This window comes from Peromyscus leucopus, chromosome 14, assembly GCF_004664715.2.
Source record: "Peromyscus leucopus breed LL Stock chromosome 14, UCI_PerLeu_2.1, whole genome shotgun sequence".
In the NCBI taxonomy this organism is placed as follows: domain Eukaryota; kingdom Metazoa; phylum Chordata; class Mammalia; order Rodentia; family Cricetidae; genus Peromyscus; species Peromyscus leucopus.
Window position 1 is genome coordinate 8,066,616 of NC_051075.1, and position 21,231 is coordinate 8,087,846.

The 21,231-nt window shown below is 39.1% G+C and overlaps 1 protein-coding gene across 6 annotated transcripts in view; it reads left to right on the top strand.

Moving 5' to 3' along the window:
* The window catches only part of Etv1 (ETS variant transcription factor 1), a 90,512-nt gene that overhangs the window by 36,679 nt on the left and 32,602 nt on the right, over positions 1-21,231 (top strand). For all 6 annotated transcript variants that reach the window (XM_037210505.1, XM_028872284.2, XM_028872285.2 and 3 more), the window contains 3 exons: positions 11,144-11,273; positions 14,038-14,226; positions 18,022-18,269. In XM_037210505.1, the coding sequence (XP_037066400.1) occupies positions 11,144-11,273; positions 14,038-14,226; positions 18,022-18,269 (567 nt within the window). The remainder of the gene's footprint in view (positions 1-11,143; positions 11,274-14,037; positions 14,227-18,021; positions 18,270-21,231) is intronic.

Here is a 21,231-nt window from a genome sequence, read left to right on the forward strand (position 1 = left end):
CTTGTCCAAATCATGCTAATATATGTGAGATGACTTCTAAAATTACAGTCATACTGCTCTACTTCTGAAGACTTTAGTGAGTGAATTCACTTAAACATGCATTTGTTTCCTACTTACGTCATTACATTTAATATTGAAAAATAGCTTATGTTTTCCTTCATAAAAATACTGGCTGCTTGTCAAACATTTTTGGCACGTATTTATTCATTTGTGTGTGTGTGTGTGTGTGTGTGTGTGTGTGTGTGTGTGTGTGTGTGTGTGTGTACCCATGCCACTGCATGCATATGGATGTCAGAGGACAACCTATGGGAGTTCTCTTCTCTGTGTGAGTCTTGGGGATTGAACTCAGATCCTCAGGCTTGGTGGTAAGTGCCTTTACAGGCTGAGTCATTTTGCTCAGCCTGACTACTTGTTTTTTGTGAGTAAAACTTACAAGCCCCAAGAACTGTTGTTTGCTATTTATTCCGCAGGGACAGGCATGTTAGGATTTGGCAGGCTTTTGGAGTAATGTAATATTATCTTAATTTTGTTTTGCATATTACTATGGCCCATAGTTAAAGTAATTACTGTGAAATTTTAGGTTAGATTTTCTGTGTTCATGAGTTAATTAAAAGGGAAAATTGAAGGTCACATTTATCACTTGTCACTTTTAAGCAATACAATTTTGATGCTATCATTTGCCTTCCGTGTTTTCTTTTGTGTATTTATTATCTGCTTTCTTTACTCTTTTCCTTCCTTCCTTCCTTTTTTATAGCAGTGTATTTTGAAGAACAGAGTTATACCCCATTATCAAGCTATTTGTTAGAAAACTGTCCTCATTACCTACTGAGGGCAGCACCCTAAGATTTGCTCTAGAGGCTGGAGGAGGTTGGAGTGCCGGGTTCCTTCTGAAAGGAGGTGGTCTTCATGACTGCATAGTGGTGAGGCCAGAGAACCCCTCATGTCTGGATACATAGGCCCGTGTGATATAACAATCCTCAGAGATTCTTCATGCAGGATGGAGAGACACCAGGAAGTATTTGAATCTTCCAGGCTATTCCCAGCTAAGAATACTAACTTACTTCCTAGTCATTCCCAGAACCAGCTACCTGTCATTTGAAAGGAACTACAGATGAGAATGCATGGAAGTCATTTTTCTTTGGGGGATTTTGCAGGTCTTCAAGAGTATCTGTATTAAAGCCCAGTGGGGCGGATTCAATAGAAGAGTACTTTCCGGGTTCAGAAAGGTTGGGGTTAGGACTTCATTAAGCAGGAAGCTCTAGGGAGGTGGATTTGGATGGATATTCTCATTTGGGAACTTCATTTCGATTGATTAGATCTGTTTCTCAAAGAGCTGCATCTTGTTGGGTTTGCTCTGCCAGTTGGATGTGGAGTGCTGTGTGTTTGGGCTCACGGCACAGAACTGGTTTCCAAAAACCAGTGTCGTGCTGCTTTCCATCTACTGGACCAGTAGGGGTGGGAAGATCTGACTCGAAGCCAGTGAAAAATGCAAAAGTGTTTCGATTTGAATCATTCCTCCATTAGAACTTCCTTTCCCTGTTCCTACCCTTTTCCAGATAGAAGAACCTGTTCCTCCCAGGGTACTCTTGCTGGCAATTCGCCTGGGAAGGTGAGGATCACTTAATACTACTGAGCTGAACAGCCATTATATGAATTCTGGGCTATAAACTTAGATGAGTGAATCAACACATTGTGTATTCAGTCTCTTTATTTTTCAATTAATGATGCTTTTAAAATTAGGAAAATACCTTTCTGTTTTTGATATGGCTTTTTGTTTTATTAGTATAATAACATCTTACTTTCCCATATCAACCAGAAAGTAGGTGGTCCATGTAATCTAATTTAAAAGACATTTAAAACACCTTTGAAAACAGTGAGTGCTTTAAAATGTCAGCCATATTGCCTGCACAGCTTTCTCATGTGCATTATGTACCTTCCTTGCTTAAATACCTGATTTTACTTTTTTATAGATATTCAGGTTCATTGCAAATGTGAGTTACTATTATTTCCACCGTGCAAAACACCCGGGGCAGAGTCCAGTGCCTGTTTTCATAATATGACCCCAGAGAAACATGCCCTGAAGTCTTGTATCAGACCTTTGCCATTTTTCTCTTATGTCTGCTCAGCAGTAAGTCTGCTACTTCTCATTGCTGCCTGAGGAAGGCCTGACAGGTATATGTCATTGACGTAATATTTATGATTAGGGCTGGTGTGTGTGTGTGTGTGTGTGTGTGTGTGTGTGTGTGTGTGTGTATGACAGGTAGAAATATAGGTAGGTAGATAGATAGATAGACAGACAGACAGACAGACAGATAGATAGATAGATAGTGAGTGAGTGAGTATGAACGTACATGCCAGCATGTGGACACACAATGACTTACGTGTTATATAAGGGACAAGGTACTCACATGCCTAGCAGATAAGTAGGTGAAGTGAACTAAATGCAGATGTTGCTGGAGATTGGGATGGGGGCAGAAGAGCGTGTGTCAAATATAAAAACCCAGGTCTTGGCAGAAGGGATCAGCTGATATGGCTTAGTCAACTACTGACCTGTATTTCATGGTGGAATGTTGACCACCACGAGTGACATAGTTCTGTTGTTATTATTCATTTCTGGAGGATTCTTAATTTTGAATTTTTAAAGCATAAAAATAATTTGAATCTGATATGTTAAATTTGTCACAAGTAACCAGATGTAGTTGAAACCAATGAAATGTTGGTGACCTAATTGAGATCATCAGAGCTGGTAGGAAAAGTCATTTTAGTCAAGTGAGAGAAGTCCACTTTGCATGCCCACCATTTTCTGAGGAGAGGGGTGACACAAGTAGACCCAGAATACATTTCCATTGTATTCTGCTATGATACTGTAATGGTGCTTGGCAATGTATGAAAGTTGCAATAGTGAGTCTACTTTTGAGGATGAGCCCCCCCGAGCTTGAGCTCCACCAAGAGGTCCATTCTGCAGACTGTGAGTATTCTGGGTTTCTAGTTCAGCTTTGCCTTCAGGTCCTCAGTCTGTGGACATGTGATGCTGGATGGGGCTGTGAGTTCCAGGGTCACTGTTACCTCCAGGACCTTTTCACGTGTGATCTCTTCTTTGTTCGGGTCTGCCTCCAACAGAATTATTCAGAAACCTGTGCATCAGAGAGCACGCTCACTGCTGCTGATAGGAGTCACTGAAGGCTTCGATCCCTCTCCTAGGAAATGTATGATTCCACCAAGATTTCCTGCTGGCAGCAGGTGTTGGCTATGTCCACGCTGACCTGCTCTCCTCTCAGAATCTTCTTCTTGATGTTCTTGTATTCAGAGGGTTCTGAAGGTGAAACCAACACTGTCTCAGTCTCAAAACTTTGACCATATGTAACATCATTTTGAATTTAAAAATTCTGAGGTGCAGAAAACAATGATTGTTTCTCACGATTACTAAACGTCTTTTAAGTTGTTAAAACGTCGAGGGGCCCGCTACACAGTGGACTTCTGTGAACCAGCAATATCCCCTTAAAATTTTTGTGTCATCTTATAACTGTTTAAAGAATCTTATTTAAGAAAAAAATGGATATCATGTTGCTGTGCAATGGCCCGAATTTCTGCCTCAGAGATATTATAGGTGAATATATTTCCAGATGCCGCAAACAATGGAAAAACCATGAAAGCTCAAATCAGGGTTCCTGCCCTTAAATGTGTTTCAGTTTGCATTTTGATAGCAGTTTAGAAATGTTATCGCTTGTTTTGTCACAGACATAATTCATATCTTTCTTCAGGCTCTGTAAACAAGAGAAATGGTTTAATGGCCCCATAAAGGCACTCTGCTGATAGCTCAGATTAGGCTCTTTAGTAATGGATGTCAGGGTGTGTGTGTGTGTGTGTGTGTGTGTGTGTGTGTGTGTGCTGTGAGGGTAGGGAGAGTCTGAAGAGGTAAATGTACTGAGAAAGACTCTTTTGAGAGGCTCAGATGGAGCTCAAGGACGCTCTGAGCTTCTCTACTTTGCAAGGTGTATTTACAGAACATACGACATTATTGTCCTTACTTGTATAAGCCTTCTCCTTTGCTTCTGAAATTTAACGGAACACTAATTGAGGTCATTGCCATCCATTTATCACCTGAACTTGAAGTGATACCAACTTAAAGTGAATGTTTCATCTACTGAGTGTACTCCTAACTACATATATTTGTGTAAAAGGCTGCATGCATTTTTCATGGTGTACTTGTATCTGGTCTTAAATAATCTAATTTATGTATACCATTTATTTTTTCACCTTTTACAGAGGTTTTCCCTCCTCCAAACCACTTCCATAGCCAAGTATTTTTTTTTTCCATAAGCACTTTGATGTCTACAACATGATTTGTTTTTATTTTGATTTTTTCAGTTATATTTTCTAGACAGGTGTGCAAAATTCTACATGTTATATGTCCCCCTGGTCTAAGTAAGTGCTCTGAAATTTCTCATGCCTCATAAATTGGTAGCGTTTTAGTCTCAACTGGGTGCCATTTTTCACCAGCTTGTGTGTACAGCGCTGTGAACTGATTCTGAGAGGCCACACAAAGTGTTAACAGATTCCAGAGACCTTGTGGTCTAGGATAGCAGTGGATGTGAATACACATCACTCTGCCAGCTTCCCCCATATTTGGTTTCTCCCTTATCACTATAGATCAGGATCTGAAACAAGGGTCAGCAAGCTGTTCTCTGGAAAGAGTCAGAGGGTTAACGTTTAGGCTTCCCAGATCCGCTGGTCATGACGACTCAAGTTAGCCACATGGCACAAACTAGACAGATTGTCCTCCAATGAATGGGGTGGGAAAGAGTTGTATTAGAAATGCATTTATAAAATCAGGTTGTAAGTTGTAGGTGACCACAGCTTTTCATTTAAGAAGTCTTCAAGTATCATATAGTAGACTATCCTAAACATCATGCTTTGGTTTTGGTTTTATTTTCTTAATAGGCCAGAAGTCTAAGTACCAGGATGAGGAGACTCTTGTGAGGAAGCTGCAGTCCTGGCTTATAGCCCTTGAAAATTGTAGATTTGGCTGGGCAGTGGTGGTGCAGGCCTTTAATCCCAGCACTCGGGAGGCAGAGGCGGGTGGATCTCTGTGAGTTCGAGGCCAGCCTGGTCTACAGAGTGAGTTCCAGGACAGGCACCAAAGCTGCACAGAGAAACGCTGTCCCAAAAAACCAAAAACAAAAACAAAAACAAAAAAAATTGTGGATTTGTTTCAAAAACCAGGTTCTCTTTTGAGAAGAACTGAAAATAAATGTTTCTTCTCCTAGGGTAATTATTTTATATTCATAGAAATGACTATTCTGTTTTACTCTTAGAAGAAATAAGGGATTAGGAAAAGGGAAAGGTCAGAGCCAAGCCCACCTACTGCTTATTTCCATTTCCTCTCCGTGTCTAGGAAGAGACTTGCATGTCATTTGTGACGTTTTGGCTATCCCAGGGTAGGGAGAGTTTTCCGTGTGAGAGGACACCGTCTTTGCTTTGGTGTAACACGAGTAGTGTGAAATTCTAAATGTCTTTGGTCTCAGGAATAAATTGAAAGAAGGCAGAATGCCTAAAACAAACACAAATGCTCTGAGAAGTTTTTGCATTTAGATATAAGTGCCAAGAATATATTAGGAAGGTCATGCATACAGCTGTGTGTATCACACACACATGAATTCATCAAACAGAAGGAATACAGAACAGCCTAAGATTTTCCTAGAGGAAATATTTGTTAGAAATCTAAATGAAACTCTGGTTGGACCCATGTGTGCACTTGACGGTGTGAAGTCATCTTGTTCAGCACCTGCACTCCATGGTTCCTATTGCTTTCTTGCTCTCAGCACCCATTCTAACAACTGGGGCCCAGCAGATACAGTAATTACCTAAGGAAGGAAAGGCTCCGAGATACCTGATGTGATTTTATGTAATGGTGGAGTGTGTTCGTGAACAAGAAACAGTATAAGTGCAAGTACAAACCAATTTGAATTTTATTGCAACCCAAATCCCACGGTCCTTTAAAACAATTGTTTATTTGTTATTATTTTTAAAGCACGGTCTCTTGTAGCCCAGGCTGCCCTTCAGACCTTAAACATCTGGTCCTTTTGCTTCCATTCCCCAGTGCTGGGATTATAGGCATGTAATAATACTTCAATTTTTAAACTATGTGTGCTTTATGTGTGGATGTTTTGCCTCCATGTGTGTCTGTGAACATATATGCTTGGTGCCTGGGAGCGTCAGAAGAGGACATGAGATCCACCGAGCTACAAATGGTCATGAACCACCTTGCAGGTGATGGGAATCAAACCAAGGTCCTCTGCAGGAGCAACAGGTCCTCTTAAACACTGAGTCATCTCTCCAGCCCCCAACTAAGTCTTAACCTGCTATAATATAGTCTCAGATCTTTACCAAGACAGCATGCTTACACTTCTTTATGACTATGTTAGCTTGCTATTTCTGTGACTAAATACCCAATAAAACAAAGTAGAAAGATTTATCTTGGCTAATGGCTTTGGAGGTTTGAGGTGGCTGGCTGTGCTTCTTTCATCTGTAGTACACAATGTATCATGTCACAGAGACTTCTTAATTTAGGAAGAAAGAGAGGCACCAGTGTCTCAAAGTCCGCTCCAACAACCTTCCACTATTTTTACCTCCTAAAGGGTCCCTCTCTTCACCACAGTGCCTCAAACTGGGGACCAAGACTTCAACATCTGAGCATTTGATTGACAGTCAAGCCCAACCTTAAAACCACAGCAACAACAAAAGCTACCAAACTTAAATGGTTCAAGTAGAATCTGGTGGTTCTTTGAAGACCGTAAACTATCATGTAAATTTGAGTTACTTTCAAACATGGTTGCCGTTTCCCATTAGGCTTCTAAATGGAGCCATACACAGAAACTCCATCTATTTGTGGATGAGGGTTTAGTGGATAGCTATAACAAACATGGTCTGTTCTCAGCAGAAGGTTACAGGGAATGCCTTATTGTCGTGATTATGAAAGTATGCTCCTGAGAGAATGTAACCCATTCTCTCTACCTACATGTTACTTTACATTGTGTTTCTGCACAATCAAAGATGCGCTTTGCAAGTAGCATCCTCGCTCTTGGAAAGCCAAGGGTGTCTCGGTACTTCTGTAGTGTTCTGACTGAACTGTTTCTCTTTCTAAGATGTGGGTACGAAATTAAAGGAAGTATGCATGTCTCACAGTTCACAGTTCTAAAATGAGAACAATCACTAAATTACCAGCCACTTAACAATGAATACCGAGAGTAAACTCTCGGGTTAAGAAGTGGTTAAATTTTTTTTGTAAGTGTATATTTTTAAGTCCCGGTATTTTGGAACTCTTAAATTTAACCACTAGACAAACTCAGTCATCATTAGTCAGACTTAAGACATGGTTTCAAAGGTCAAGCTTCCATCAAAGCAAAGAATGCAAGGCACATCTCTTGAGTGTTCTAGTTGTCTCTCCCTAGGAGAGTTGATTGCTAGAACTGTGGGTCTTCATAGTTTGCACAGGAACCCTCTTTGAGGAATGCCTAGGGTGAACTGTGAATTTCATATATAGATCAATGATTCGAACTCTATGAAGTCAGGAATAAAGTATCATTTGGAAACATCATTTCTTTGTCAATGAAATGAAGAGGCTAACTCACTTGATTTAATTCACTTGAAAAAGGAAAGATTCACTTTAATTAAACTACAAACAATGCCGATGCCTGCAGGTCTGTGTTCCAGACCCAGGGACGACCGCACTGCAAGCGGAATGTAAGCAGCCTCTGCAGCAGGCTGGAGCCGTGTTCAGTGAAAGTAATTTAATTAGTGTTGATCATGACTCCAGATGATGGTGATTTGATAAGGAATAATTTAGTACTTAACAGCCTTTTACATGCACCAACTCCATGTGGGAAGGTACAGCAAATTGCACGAAATGAATGTGCTGCTTTCTCTTGCGCTGGTGCCAATGATCTGGAAAAACCTCCTATTAGCAGACGCTAAGCCTCGAGTCCTGTGATGAAATATACCTAGCCAGCTTCCAGCTCAGCCCTCTCTACCCAGAGTCTCCACATCCCCCATGCAAAGGTTAAAAACAGAAGTTGTATACATGAAGTCATAGGTAGGGTCCCCAGTAGGCAAACAAGCTAAAATGAGGAACATAAGAGAAACCTCATGTTCCTGTGCTGATAATTGAAGTCTTCAGTTTGGCTTTAAGTTTTATTTCCCACCTGCAGAAATTAAACAACAACAACAACAAACCTGGAAAAAAAAAAAAAAAAAAAAAAAAAAAAAAAAAAAAAAAAAAAAAAACAAGAAACCAAAAAAACAAAAATTCCTGGGCATCTTAGATCTGTCCCGTTAGTCATTGGGCTTCTGACTAGTAAAGACAAAATGAATCCCTGGCCCATGATGGTTAACAGCCCCACATGCATAGACTGAAGCTGTAAAGATAGCCAAAGCCCTCCACTGCTAGAGCTGGAGATCTACAAGATGAAGAGCCTACAGGTGCTGGCACCTGGATGGGTTTTTCAAGTGCTGGATCTGTTGAATGCAATGTACATTGGTGTTGCCAAGCCTCACGTTGGAGACAGCATTTGTCCAGTTATGGTAATCCTCTAGAAATTTCTGTAATATAAAATCATTACACAGCCAGCTTGGTGACAAAAATTACTGAGAACGGGGCATTAATTTGATCGGGCTACAATAACGAAGTGTCATGTCCTGGGTGGCTTAAAAACAGGTATGGCTTGTCTTAATTTTCAGAGTTTACAGAGCCACGTGAAGATGTGAACAGGGCTCTGAGGAATAAGATCTACTCCATACTTCTTCCCCCAGTCTCTGCCATGTTCTTGTCTATCTTTAGCATTTCTTGGTTTGCAGAATCCTCAACCTTGATGTCTTCCTTCAGCTTCATGGGATGCTCTCTCAAGTCCATATCTCTTGTCCACATCTCCCCTTTTGGTAAAAATGCCAGCCATGAAGTTACAGCTTAACTTAGAGACTTAATTTAACTGAGCCTCTGAACAAAACCACATACTTAACACAGAAGGAAAGCTTTACACTCCCAGTTAGCTTTGTTTTGGAAATTGCAGGGCTTAACTCTGTAGCTGTGAGAGCATCTGTGTTTGTGGACCCGTTGGAAGGCACTTTATTCCTGCTATTTCTGAATGTTCTTTGCCTGCAGATGCCATGGTTTACTGATTTACCTCCACCAAGGAATATTTAAAACATTTTTAGTTTTCTTTTCATGAATAAACTCTCACAAACATTTCTACATACATCTTTTGGGGAACATATGCACTCCTTTCTCATATATGCATACACACATACATGAGAATACATATTAGTGTAATTACTAGATCATAAGGCACATTCATCTTGTACCTTGAAGGTAGACACACCCTTTTTGGAGATGCTTATACCAACCCATCCTCTTAGCAGCATAATTGAGAGTGCCAATTATTTTTTCTTCAGTATCAGTATTGTTAGAACTTACATTTTAGTTTTCTAATGAGTATTTGGTGATAATTTGTGCTTTTATTGGCAATTTCCTGATGAGCAAAATTTGATTACATTTTTACTTATTTTGTTATCCACTCTGTCTTGCTATTAGGGTATTTTCTCTTATAACCACTTGTCCAAGTCTTTTGTCCGTTCCAGTTGGTCATTTGTATTGCTATACAACAATTCCTTCTATGTTAAATAAGAATTATTTAGAAGATCTTTCTGTTGCAAGCATTGTGGAACTCATGGCTTTTCCTTCATTCTTCTAATGGTACAATTAAAGAGACAATTTTAATTTTAGTAAAGCTTAATTTGCTAATTTTTTTTTCTGTTTAAGTGTAGTTTGCAAGCTGTATTTTATTAATCTTTTCATACCCTTTGTACAAAAAAATGTAGAAATATAGCATCTTTGGTCTTCACAAATTTTTATTCATGGAAATTAAATCTGAGTTCCCAGATCTCTAAGTTTCTTCTCTGAGGGCAAATTGATTTAATAGAATGTAAACCTAGGTTTTAACTCAAGGTGCTAGAAATTTAGTACATGTATTTTGTTGTCTATGTTCACAGAGCTAGTAAATAATTAAGTTTTGCCAAAGATACCAATAAATACGTTGCAACATACATGTTTGTTATTCTAAGAATTACTGCAAGAGTGCACACACATGTATCACATGTATACAGGAGGAGAAAGTTTTCTTAGTGGACACTGTGAATGCTTTTGTGGTTTTCTTTTCCATGGATCAGATTTTTATCATGGACATTTAATAGTGAAATAAATCTAAAGTGAAAATAGTGATCCCTTGAGTGATCATCAGACTTTTAAAAATACAGTGAAATTTATTAGTTGGTTTTATAGTCATAAAATAAGCACATTTATGTGAATATATGTATATAGATTTCCTATAGTGTATATTTTATGACATAATCTATATTAAATTAAGCACAAATGAATGTACGTGAACTGTTACTGTGCTTTAAACACAGCTACACACTAAATTATATGAACAAGGAGAACACCATTTGATACAGAATAATTTTTATTACAGATTTCATATAATGAAAAACTTTCATGTATCATATTTTATCTTCATAGTTTTGGTAAACAGATAGGCAGGTAGTTCAGTTTCTGTTTGAAAAATAACTATCAGCCTCAAAGATGTCAGCACTTCTCCTGACTATAGGATTTCCTTTGGACCTACACCTAAGAAGTTCTTTGTCATGAGTCATGAAATCGTTGCTACTGAAGCATTACTACTGAATAACACCTAAAGCTTTACTCCAGCCTCGACTCAGTTGCATTTTTTTTCTCTGTTTTAGTCATTGGAAATCTTTATGACATGTTTTCAAAACTTCTTTTCTGAAAACTGAGCTTCTAGAATTGTTAATATCAGCAAAGCAAATTACTACTGATTTGATTTACTTTAGCAGAAAAACATTTCAGGCTTGCATTTTGTTATACACCATAAGCAGAAAGGGGGGGGGTAACAGAGCACAGAACATTTCCAGAATCCTTTCAGCCTCATGGATTACCAAATTTCATTGTTCTTACAAGCATAAGTTACTATGAAATGTTAATGATGCTTTAAATAAGAGACTAAAACAAACTAATAGACTTAATTCCTAATTGAATTGAATCTTTATATGGATATTTTTGTTCTGTTTTTAGTGGCTTTTCATGGCCTACCACTGAAAATCAAGAAAGAACCCCACAGCCCATGTTCAGAACTTGGGTCTGCCTGCAGTCAAGAGCAGCCCTTTAAATTCAGCTATGGAGAAAAGTGCCTGTACAGTGTCAGGTAAGCAGGACGGTGCTCTTAGAGAGAGCAGCATTGCTTTCTGAAACAGAAAGTACAGGGTGATATAACAATCTCAAGTCAATTTTATGGGTTACATCTTCATTCTATAATAAGCTAATTAGGTAATGTATTCAGCAGAGCTCTAAAGACCCATTTGCCATACAATCACACATGTTAGTGTCATTTTAAAGTAATAATTCTCATCTCAATCATCAGTTGTTTTTCTGCTGTACTGAAGCATCATGGGTTTGAAAAGAGGGTCTTACTTGGCACAAGCACCTTTGAAGGTTCCCATCAGAATGAATGCATTATTTACTTTAGGTAAAGAGTTTGTCAAGAAAAATACAACATTTGGCAAGCAAAAGCAGTACATTAGTTATCTGATACGCTTTACAGATGATCTATAAGATGCATTCATGGACAATTGCAATAAAACTAGAGTTTTATAAGGCCTAGCCAAGGCTATTATTATCTATTAAAAAGCCAGTTGTTCTTGAGAGATAATAAAGGGTGGTGCATTGGAAGAACATTGTTCATTTGCTAGAAAATTTGATAACACATATGTTCATTAAAAACCCTTTCTAGTGAATTGCATGCTTTTACTTTTCATCTTGGCCTCTAATTGCATTTAAAAAGAAGTTGGCGCTACCTATTGACTATTACTCTCGATTACAGTAGAAACTTAGTTCTTAAAGGGAGGTGGTTTGAGAACTTATAAAAAAATGATTTCAAATATGTGCCCTGTTTTATAAGATGTATCAATTCAAGCTCATAATGCATTAGGATCCTGAGGAATCTTTCTTTCGCATCTGTGAGATGTAAGACTCAAGAAAATTAAATTGTAACATCTCGTGGCAACTGACCAATGTTGAGATCTTTTGTTCCTGCTTGTTCTTGAAATTTATTGCTTGATATCTGATTTCCTAAGAGGCTCACTGAACTTATGGGGCAGCTTAGTTGAAACTACAATGTTTTATAAAACGTATCTATTGTCAAAGTGAACTATGGAAGCATATTGTGTTCACACAAGATATTAATATGTGTTTGTAGATTTAGTTTTGTCGTTTGTATTTTCTCCTCAAGGCTTGTATTCACATCACAGTTATTTGAACATTGGAGAATTTCCAGTCATTGAACAGGTTAGGTATAGAATTCGCTTTTCAATTCAGCACTTATCATTATGGTGACAATAAAAACACTATTTAATCCAATAATATATTTCTGATCCATAAACTAACAGTTGAGGAACTGGCTGACATTTGGAGGTTTTGTGGAAACCAACTTCTCTCTCAGCATATATGGTATATACAATACATTCTAGTACTTCCATCTCTCTCTAAATAATAAGATTTAATATAACAGCTTATGGGGGATGAGAGTAATATCTTAGGATAATTAGTCATTTGTTTCTTCTTTATGGGAAAGACTCGACAAAGCCACTTTATGAAAAGAACATGTTTTTGTTCAGAAATATCAGTAAAGAACATATATAGAACTAAACATAAGTGAATTTCTTACTGTGTATAATGTGTTTTGATTAAATCTATTCCTCTATTCCCTCCCTTCCAGTTCCTCTCTTTTCTCCTCCACTAATTTCCCTTCCCAGTGTTCTGTATATGAGTACAGATTGCTTTAAAGCTGGATTAGATGTATGTAGCACATGCCCCTGCACTTCTGGAAAGCATATGTAAACTTGAATATAATTCTGTTGTAGTAATAAAGAAACTGTAAGTTATTCCACATTAATCTGACAGAAATAGCTATTTTCAAATGTCTATCACTGTGTGTATATGAGATGAGATCTCACTGGGCAGCATTGGCTGGGGTGTAGAACTCAGTCTGTAGACCCAGCTGACTCACAGAGAACTGCCTACTCTCCTATGTTTAAAGGCACGCACCACCTTACCCAGTTCACATCAAAATTTGTATTAGAAGAGTTAATCTAAATACTTTACATGGAAATGTTCTTTGTTGTTGTTCATAAAATAAAATCAGATTTTAGTAAGGTATTTTTCTAGATTGGAGACATAAGTTCAGTCATATTCCAGAGAGCCACACATTGGGAAGCAATTTAAATTCATAATCTAAAACAAACAGCTTACTTTTTTTTTTTTTGCTTTGTAATTGAGAATGGAAGTTAGTCTAAGCTAATAGGATTTTATTCTTAATAATATTATTTTGCACTCATAATCAAAGAAAGTTTAAATATATCTGAGACATTTTAATTTGCCTCATTAATCTTTATTATGCCACATGAGGAATTCAAGGCCAAACATCGTTTATTTAATATAAAACATCCACATAGGCAACAGCACTGCCTTACAGTTCTACCACAAATAAAGGCAAATCAAATATGGTCTCTCTTATTAAGCTAATATTAGGTCTTGTTTTAAAATGTAATATAGAGGGAGAATTCTGATCAGGTACCTAATGGTTTAGGACAAATCTGTCCAGCTTACTGAAAGGTGTATGTGGAGAATAGATGAAGCTGATGGAGAGTCCTCAGCTGCAGGGGTCTTCCTTAACTAAGTTGTCTAGGTACTAAAAATTTGTGTTACAAATATTCATGTTGTTATATGATTTCATATTCTATTTTCCATTTTGGGACTTTGAAGTTTTTAAGTTCTAGAATTAAACAACAACAAAAAATCCAAAGGTTTTAGCTTCCTTATCATTTATGCCTAAGATATGTTTTCTTTCCGAGGACGGGAATCTTTAAAAATTACTCCAATGCAACCTGTTTTCTCTTTTGTTCTCTGGGTAGTGCCTATGATCAGAAGCCACATGTGGGAATGAGGCCCTCCAACCCCCCGACACCATCCAGTACTCCAGTGTCCCCACTACATCATGCATCTCCAAACACAGCTCATACTCCGAAACCTGACCGGGCCTTCCCAGCTCACCCCCCTCCTTCTCAGTCCATACCAGACGGCACCTACCCCATGGACCACAGGTAAGCGGCAGATGCCAATTCAGACAAGACAAATCCAAACTTCCACCAGTGTCAGCTTTCATGGAGGACATTACTCTTAGCCTCTGTGAAGATCTATAGTATTTTAAGCTAAGCATATTAATTTGGCACATCTGTACAAAATAGTTCTAGTAAAGCTTGCCCTGTCTTATCTAAAAGAGAGTTTGTGGAGATTTCTTTTATAAACAATTAAATTGGCTGCTAACATGGAAAATCAATCTGTAGACTGACAATTGAACATTTCTCCTTCACTTCTTGAATCACTTCACTCAATTTTTACATCAGATCATGCTTCTCCGTGAGCATATGTGTGCACTTGCTCTGCAAAGTTAGTAGACTGATTTTAGTAGGTGGCTTATGAAATTAGATTCATTACCGTTCATTGAATTATTTGGTTCTCCATAGTCCAAGTCTACAGAGTATAACTTACTGGATTAATCTGCGTGCTTTCCTTTTCAATGACTGTTTAATGTCAGTAGACCCATGACTGTGGACCCTGAGAATGTGCTTCAGAGACAGCCGCCAAACGACTGTCGCTTAGAAATGAAGACGGAGAGGAGTGTGGAACTGGTGGGAGGGTGGTGGTAGGAAACTGCTGACTTGCAGAGATGAAGAAGCCCAAGTATAATACAATGCTGGAGGAAGTACTGCCTCAGCATGTGAGTTAGGACACAGGGTCCCTCTGCCCGGGTAAGTTCCTCCTGCCTGCATTTCCCCCTATAACCAGTTCTGTCCTGGAAAATCTTTAACAATAGTCTCCATGGGAGAAAACAAGGCCTTATCTGAAGTGTGTACTGAGTTGATGATAAAATAGATGTCATGTGTGACTATCTTTCTGAGAGCCCTGAATACTAACTGAAAAGGAACGTGTGTCACACTCCACTAGGTAGTATCTGTAGCCTGTATTCAACTCTAAGAGCACAAGCAGGATGAAATCATTAGGAAATTCAGAGCTTAGAGTTTCTATTGCCTTTTAATGGAAAAGTTGTATAATTAGATTCTTAATATAGGATTACATTAGCAATTGGTCCTCCCAAATCCCAAACATTTATCCATGAGCAGCAACCTTAACTGACTGAGGCACATTGCTGAAAAAAACAGCTGATTGAAAGGACTCCTCCTAGTCCACAGAGGAAACAGGTGAACCGCAGGCTAAACTGGATATGTAAAGGGACACTTTACATCTCAGTCTCAAATACAGCCCCTCCTTGCTATAAAGGAACAGGATGAAATCGCACTTTCCCGTGTGAAGCCCAGTCATGTCTTCTACCTTTGCCCCGGGACCCAGGGCCCCCATGCTTCTGTTACTAAATGCCTCCCGTTGCCTTTCCCTTTGCACCCGGTAGACTTGAGCAGTGTTTAGAGTGAAGGGCTGTGTGCGTCTGTGTAAACAGCTTTGTAAACACAGAGGAAAGAATGCCTATTGCAAGGTGGGCCTTTAAAATAGAAGCAAGCGCATTGTGCAGGACCAGAAAGAAACAGCCGGAGACATGCTACACTATCAAAGTTGCTTTTGCCCGCTTCTGAAGACCTCCCCGAATTTGTCAGCACCAAGCCCCCCGCAATTCAAATGGGCACTGGATCATGGGTTCTATCATCTGCCCTCTGCGCAGGCTGGTTATTTCTAAGGCAAGGGGACTGCTGAGTAAGTAGTGCGCTTGTTTTTAGATGACCTAACTGGAAATGCTTCAGCCAAATCCATTTTGGTATCTCAACTTGAAGTCAAGTACTTGAGACTGCGAACAGCCGGCCCGGAACTACCCGAGGGAAGCTCGGGGTCTTTTCCCAGTGCCCCCCCACTGAGTTTTGAGGACCGTACCAGCTGGCCAATCCCAGGAAAATCTCAGAAACCTTATGTTTCTGATGAGGATTTCTTAGAGGGCTCTGGACAACAAATGGCAGTCCCTTGGTTATAAATGGCAATTTTGCTCTGGGAACAGATCCCTCCCCCAGATAGCCACCTCCAGCCCCGGCACCCCACCTTACTCTGGGAACGGTTTCTAGCCAGCTGGCCTGCACCCCGCTTCCTCCCCTCAGCCTCCCCGCACACCTCAGGCCAGCCCTTTGGCACTTTTTCTTGAACCTACTGTGCAAGGGACCTGCCTGTTTCCCTCAGTGGTGCCCCCAGTGCATTAGCATACCGTCCTCCACCACCAAACTTTCCTCTCCATCTCTCTCTCTTTCCCGTTGGTCAGTGGCTCATCAGAATGACACACAGACCATACATCTTGCTGGGAAGTGTGTCACCGACACAAATGTGGCCTCGAGCTAAGAACAAGTACAAATCAGGTTGCCTCGTAAAAGCAAGTGACTTGCTTCCTTACAAAGCGTTCAGTACAGGCATTATTAGCTTCCTTTTAAGGCTTCACAAGTGAGCTGGCTTCTTATTTTATCTTCAAGTTACAATTTTCTGATTCACTCCTTGACAGTTCTTAATGATAATTTCTGTTTCTTTTTTTGGCTAATGAAATAAGCAAGAGAAGGGAAATGAATGCAGTGCCAGCCAGCCTTAGCTGTTTCACAATATCCAAGTTTCTAAGTTTATTTTGTGCAGGTGTAAGTGGAATTTCCGTGCTTTTCATGGCAGCCACCGGTACACCTAGAGTTAAGCCCTGGCATGGAGCATGCTTCAAAATGCTAAAGCAATTGCTTTGCCATTCTTTGGCTTTTACCTTATTTTCATTTAACATTACTGAAATTAAATGCTAAACTTTCAAAATTAAAGTCTCATGAATGCTTTTAGTGTGGGGGGGTTAATAGGTTGATATTTGCTTATGGATATGTTTTAGAGGTTATTTTTTAAGCACTCTGAGGCATTTTTAGAGTACTTTTAAATCTTTAATTAGTCCACATCTTTGTGGTGGGTCAATGATATTAGGGCTCAGATACAATTGTGTGATTAGCCAATCGTTACCAAGAACGAAGAAGCTTGGGCCTCACTTCTAGCTCTCGGCCTCGGCCTCAGAGCTCCCTCAAGCCCTCACAGGCCGGCTAACCCCAGACCTGCACAGCCTCTGTGTATTATTATCTTCATCTTTGGTGGTCGGCTCTGCACATACGCTTAGTTGTTAACCAGCTCAATAGTTTGGAACTTGTGGAAGCCAGTATGTCCTGTGCTGCTGCTTGACAGGACGGAGATAGTCTTTAAAAAAGAAACATAAGCCCTATAATCCCAAAATTTATTTGTTACAAGAACACGTTGTTAATTTGGACGCTGTTGAAGAATTTAAGGGCCTGCTGATTTGAGAAGAGATTCGGTTCTCTCATGCTTCCCGCATTAGTGATGGTTATGGAAGAAAGCCAGGAAGTAGGTTTTTGTCTGGCTGCTGATTAGTTTGGTGACAGAATCTAAAGAGAAAGAATGCATTGGAGATCAGACCCTGTTGTTCCTGCCTTTTCTTATGTCTAATTATTTGAGAACCCTTTCTTCCAGAAGTTATGTAAATGATCCAATTAGTTTAAAATTGGTCATTTCAGCTGTTAGGGTTCATATTTATTCCAAACAGTTCATTGTTCTACAGCAACTGGCAGTACACCTTTAATTGCATGATCTGCGGAAGTGTTTGCAATGGATGGATTCAAAGGGGAACACACGTCATCATGTGATTTCAAAAATCATAGCACTACTGTTCTAAAAAACAGAAATCTAAGGTTCATTAAATCGCTTCACATTGGACCGTTTGGTATTAAACTGCTCCCTTGCAGTTAGGCATTGTATCAGTCCTTTCAAGACAATTTGATGTTATCATCTCATCTGAAACACTCTCTCTTCTCCAGATTTCGTCGCCAGCTTTCTGAACCCTGTAATTCTTTTCCTCCTTTGCCGACATTGCCAAGGGAAGGGCGTCCTATGTACCAACGCCAGATGTCTGAGCCAAACATCCCCTTCCCACCTCAAGGCTTTAAGCAGGAGTATCACGACCCAGTCTATGAACATAACACCATGGTTGGAGGTGCAGCCAGCCAAAGCTTTCCCACTCCTCTGATGATCAAACAGGAACCCAGAGACTTTGCATATGATTCAGGTAGGCCTGTCCCTTGATGGAGTTCTATGTAAATCATCATTTCTCCTCCTCTGTCCATCTGATTACTGTTGTCAGACTGGGTGGCTTCTGACCACTGCTTTGTAAGTGGCATCTTCTGATTTTATCCCATATGGTTATCAAATGACTTGGCCATGTGATGGTGATCAAAATAGTGTCTGAAAATGAAACCACTTCAAAGAAGGTACGAAGTATAATTTTACACACACTCAACGTAGAGCAGCAGATTATAATTTCTTTCTTGATCCTGTATTTTCTTTTTTCTTTTTTTTTATTTTGCTATGGTAATGTTATTTAGAACCAATGCTTGCAAAATAATAGTCTTTTATGTTAGGCATTTACACTTGATAACTTGAAAAATTGTGATTGTGGTCAAATATTCTAGTGGCCCTCAAGTAAGAATTCTTACACATTAGAAAGGGAACAGAAAAAAAAATCCAGGTTTCAGCTTCTTTCATAGGGTTCAGCTTGGTCTCAGAGAGCTAGAAAATTCTACTACATATCATCCATCAGAGGAAAGAGGTCTTCCCGAAGGTAAAGGACGCTTAAAATTGACTTCGAGTGCTACTGCCAAGTCTGGCCATCATTTAGTTTGAGACTCGAAAACTTACTAGCTCATCTCTATTGAGTTTTTCCTGCCACAAATCTGTGAAATTAGGACACAAGCTTTTTACACTTGTAGGTATTTTGAGAAGATGTGTCAAATAAAGGGTAATTTTTATAAGGAGGGCACCGTACACCTGTACATTTTTATTACGAACATTATTGTAGCTATCAGATGTGGAGATACTTGAGTCCATCACAATTCCTTCCATCTGGATTCAAGTGTATGGACATCCTTTATGGAAGAACTATTTCACCCACGCTAGTAACTGCTGAGTTCTGCTTGAGGGGCCAGAAAGCTGCTTCCAGGTTTTAAGTTGAATAAAACAACCTGCTTTATTATGAATGTCCCTTAGAGTTCAACACAAGATGTTCCTGTGACTCAGAGGCTCTCCCTCAGCTTCTGTAAAGGACTGAGGACACTGACCACTCTAAAGCATGCCTCAACATCCTGGAAACAGTAATTTCCCAACAACACTGTGTTTCCTGTCCGGCTGACACTCCTAGGGCCTGAGTACATTTCACCTCAGGTTTGGTTTCTTGAGGGCAGAGCCTCTGTTTGTGACCAGGTCCAGAGGGCCTGCCAGGGTCAGCTGTTTAAGAGAGCATGGGGCAGAACCAGAAACTGCCCTTCAAGTTTTTATGTCACAGCTTGCCAGGTCTGGATAAACACTGGGTTGAGGGATAGGAAGATGCGTGGCCTAGTTGCTGCAGAAACATTGGTTCTATCCTGTTCCAGGGCTAACTTTAAGAGTTGTTTTTTTTGTTTTTTGTTTTTTAAAAGCTATATTTATTTGGACTTTTGGGTTGTTTTCAAGGAAGAGGGGAAAAAAGAATAAATATCTATTTTGTAGATGGTTTACAATTTAGAAAAATAAGCCCGTTGAATGAGGGCTGGCATCTTTGAAACCTGAAATTCTTCCTAGGGATTTGAGTTTAGAGACTTTTCCTATCTGCCATTGGATCTCTGTAATTAAGTACCTTGTAAGCCAATGGATTTACTGTAGGTAGGAAACATTTCTCTCTGTGAATTTCAAATTCTGTTAACTGCTATTATACTTATCTCTAACTGTATTTTCATTTGCTGCAGTACAGTTCATTGATGATTTTAAATAAGTACAGATAGAAATTATATAAATTAATACAAATAGTCAATCAATGGGACTTGTATAATATATTGAAAATTTTGTGGTTTTGCTATGTATAGTGCCAAAAAAAAGAGTAAAATCAAACCTTTTTTGTGATTCTGTGATTTGTTCTACATGTGTCTGTCTCCTCATGTTTATATTGCAAACACAGATATGCATAGTGTAGAATAGAGTATTTATACTATGTGAACCAAGCAGGGAGAAATTTAAGGAGTCTAATGAGGCAAAACTTTAAGGGGAGGGTCTTTAAGAGATAGCTGCATTACCTGTGGGTCAAATACAGTGTGGATGTTAGAGTCGGCCACCGTGTGTGCCTCAGGAGCACAGTGCTTGCCCCTCCCGAGTTTCAAGTAGAGGTCCAGCATCCTGCTTTAAGTATGGATGTCTCTCCTAAGTGTACCATGTATCTTGCAGTTGGCTTGTAAAATGCTACTTAACTTCTGAGAAGCTATTAATTTTATGCTACCACCCAATTATGTCTTAAATTGACACAGTTATCCAACATTTCTTAGTTTTAATTTCAGTTTTGCCTGTAGGTTTCAGCTTTATTTGAATAGCTAAATAGTAAAGGTTGAGTTTTGGGTATGAGTTAAAAGAAAGGACTTTGGGATATGATTTAGAAGAAAATCACTAATCTGTCGGCATCAAAATGCATTTTGCTGCTCTGAAGCTGATCCTTTGTATGTGTCCTTATTGCAACCAGCAAGGATGACCTCTGGATATTTTGTTTGTGGTCATTAGCTCGCTCATTCGTCTTTCCCAAGAGCACATTAAACTACCTTTTAGGAACTCTAATGTATTTATCACTGAGTCACCACTCTCTTTCCTATTGGTTTTGAAACAGTAGCATATTAGGAAATACTTTATATGTGATTTTAAAACAAAAAATTGTGTTTTTCTAAGCAAATAATCTAGAATCTATGACACAAAGTTATCACTTCAGAGGGATTCTAGGATACTTTATTGGTTAATTCAATGTACTATAAATGTTGTGACAATAAAAGATGTCTTAAAAGAGAAAAGACAGCATGATTGTGCTCTAATAAAACCTGACATTAATTATGACATGGGAAATGGAAAGTCTATTAGTTATAATTATAATTACAGGAATGCAATTTCAACTGCCGAATATTTAAGATAAAAAATTCAAAATATTATGTTATTAAAGTAGAAATCTTTATTCAAGGGATGAG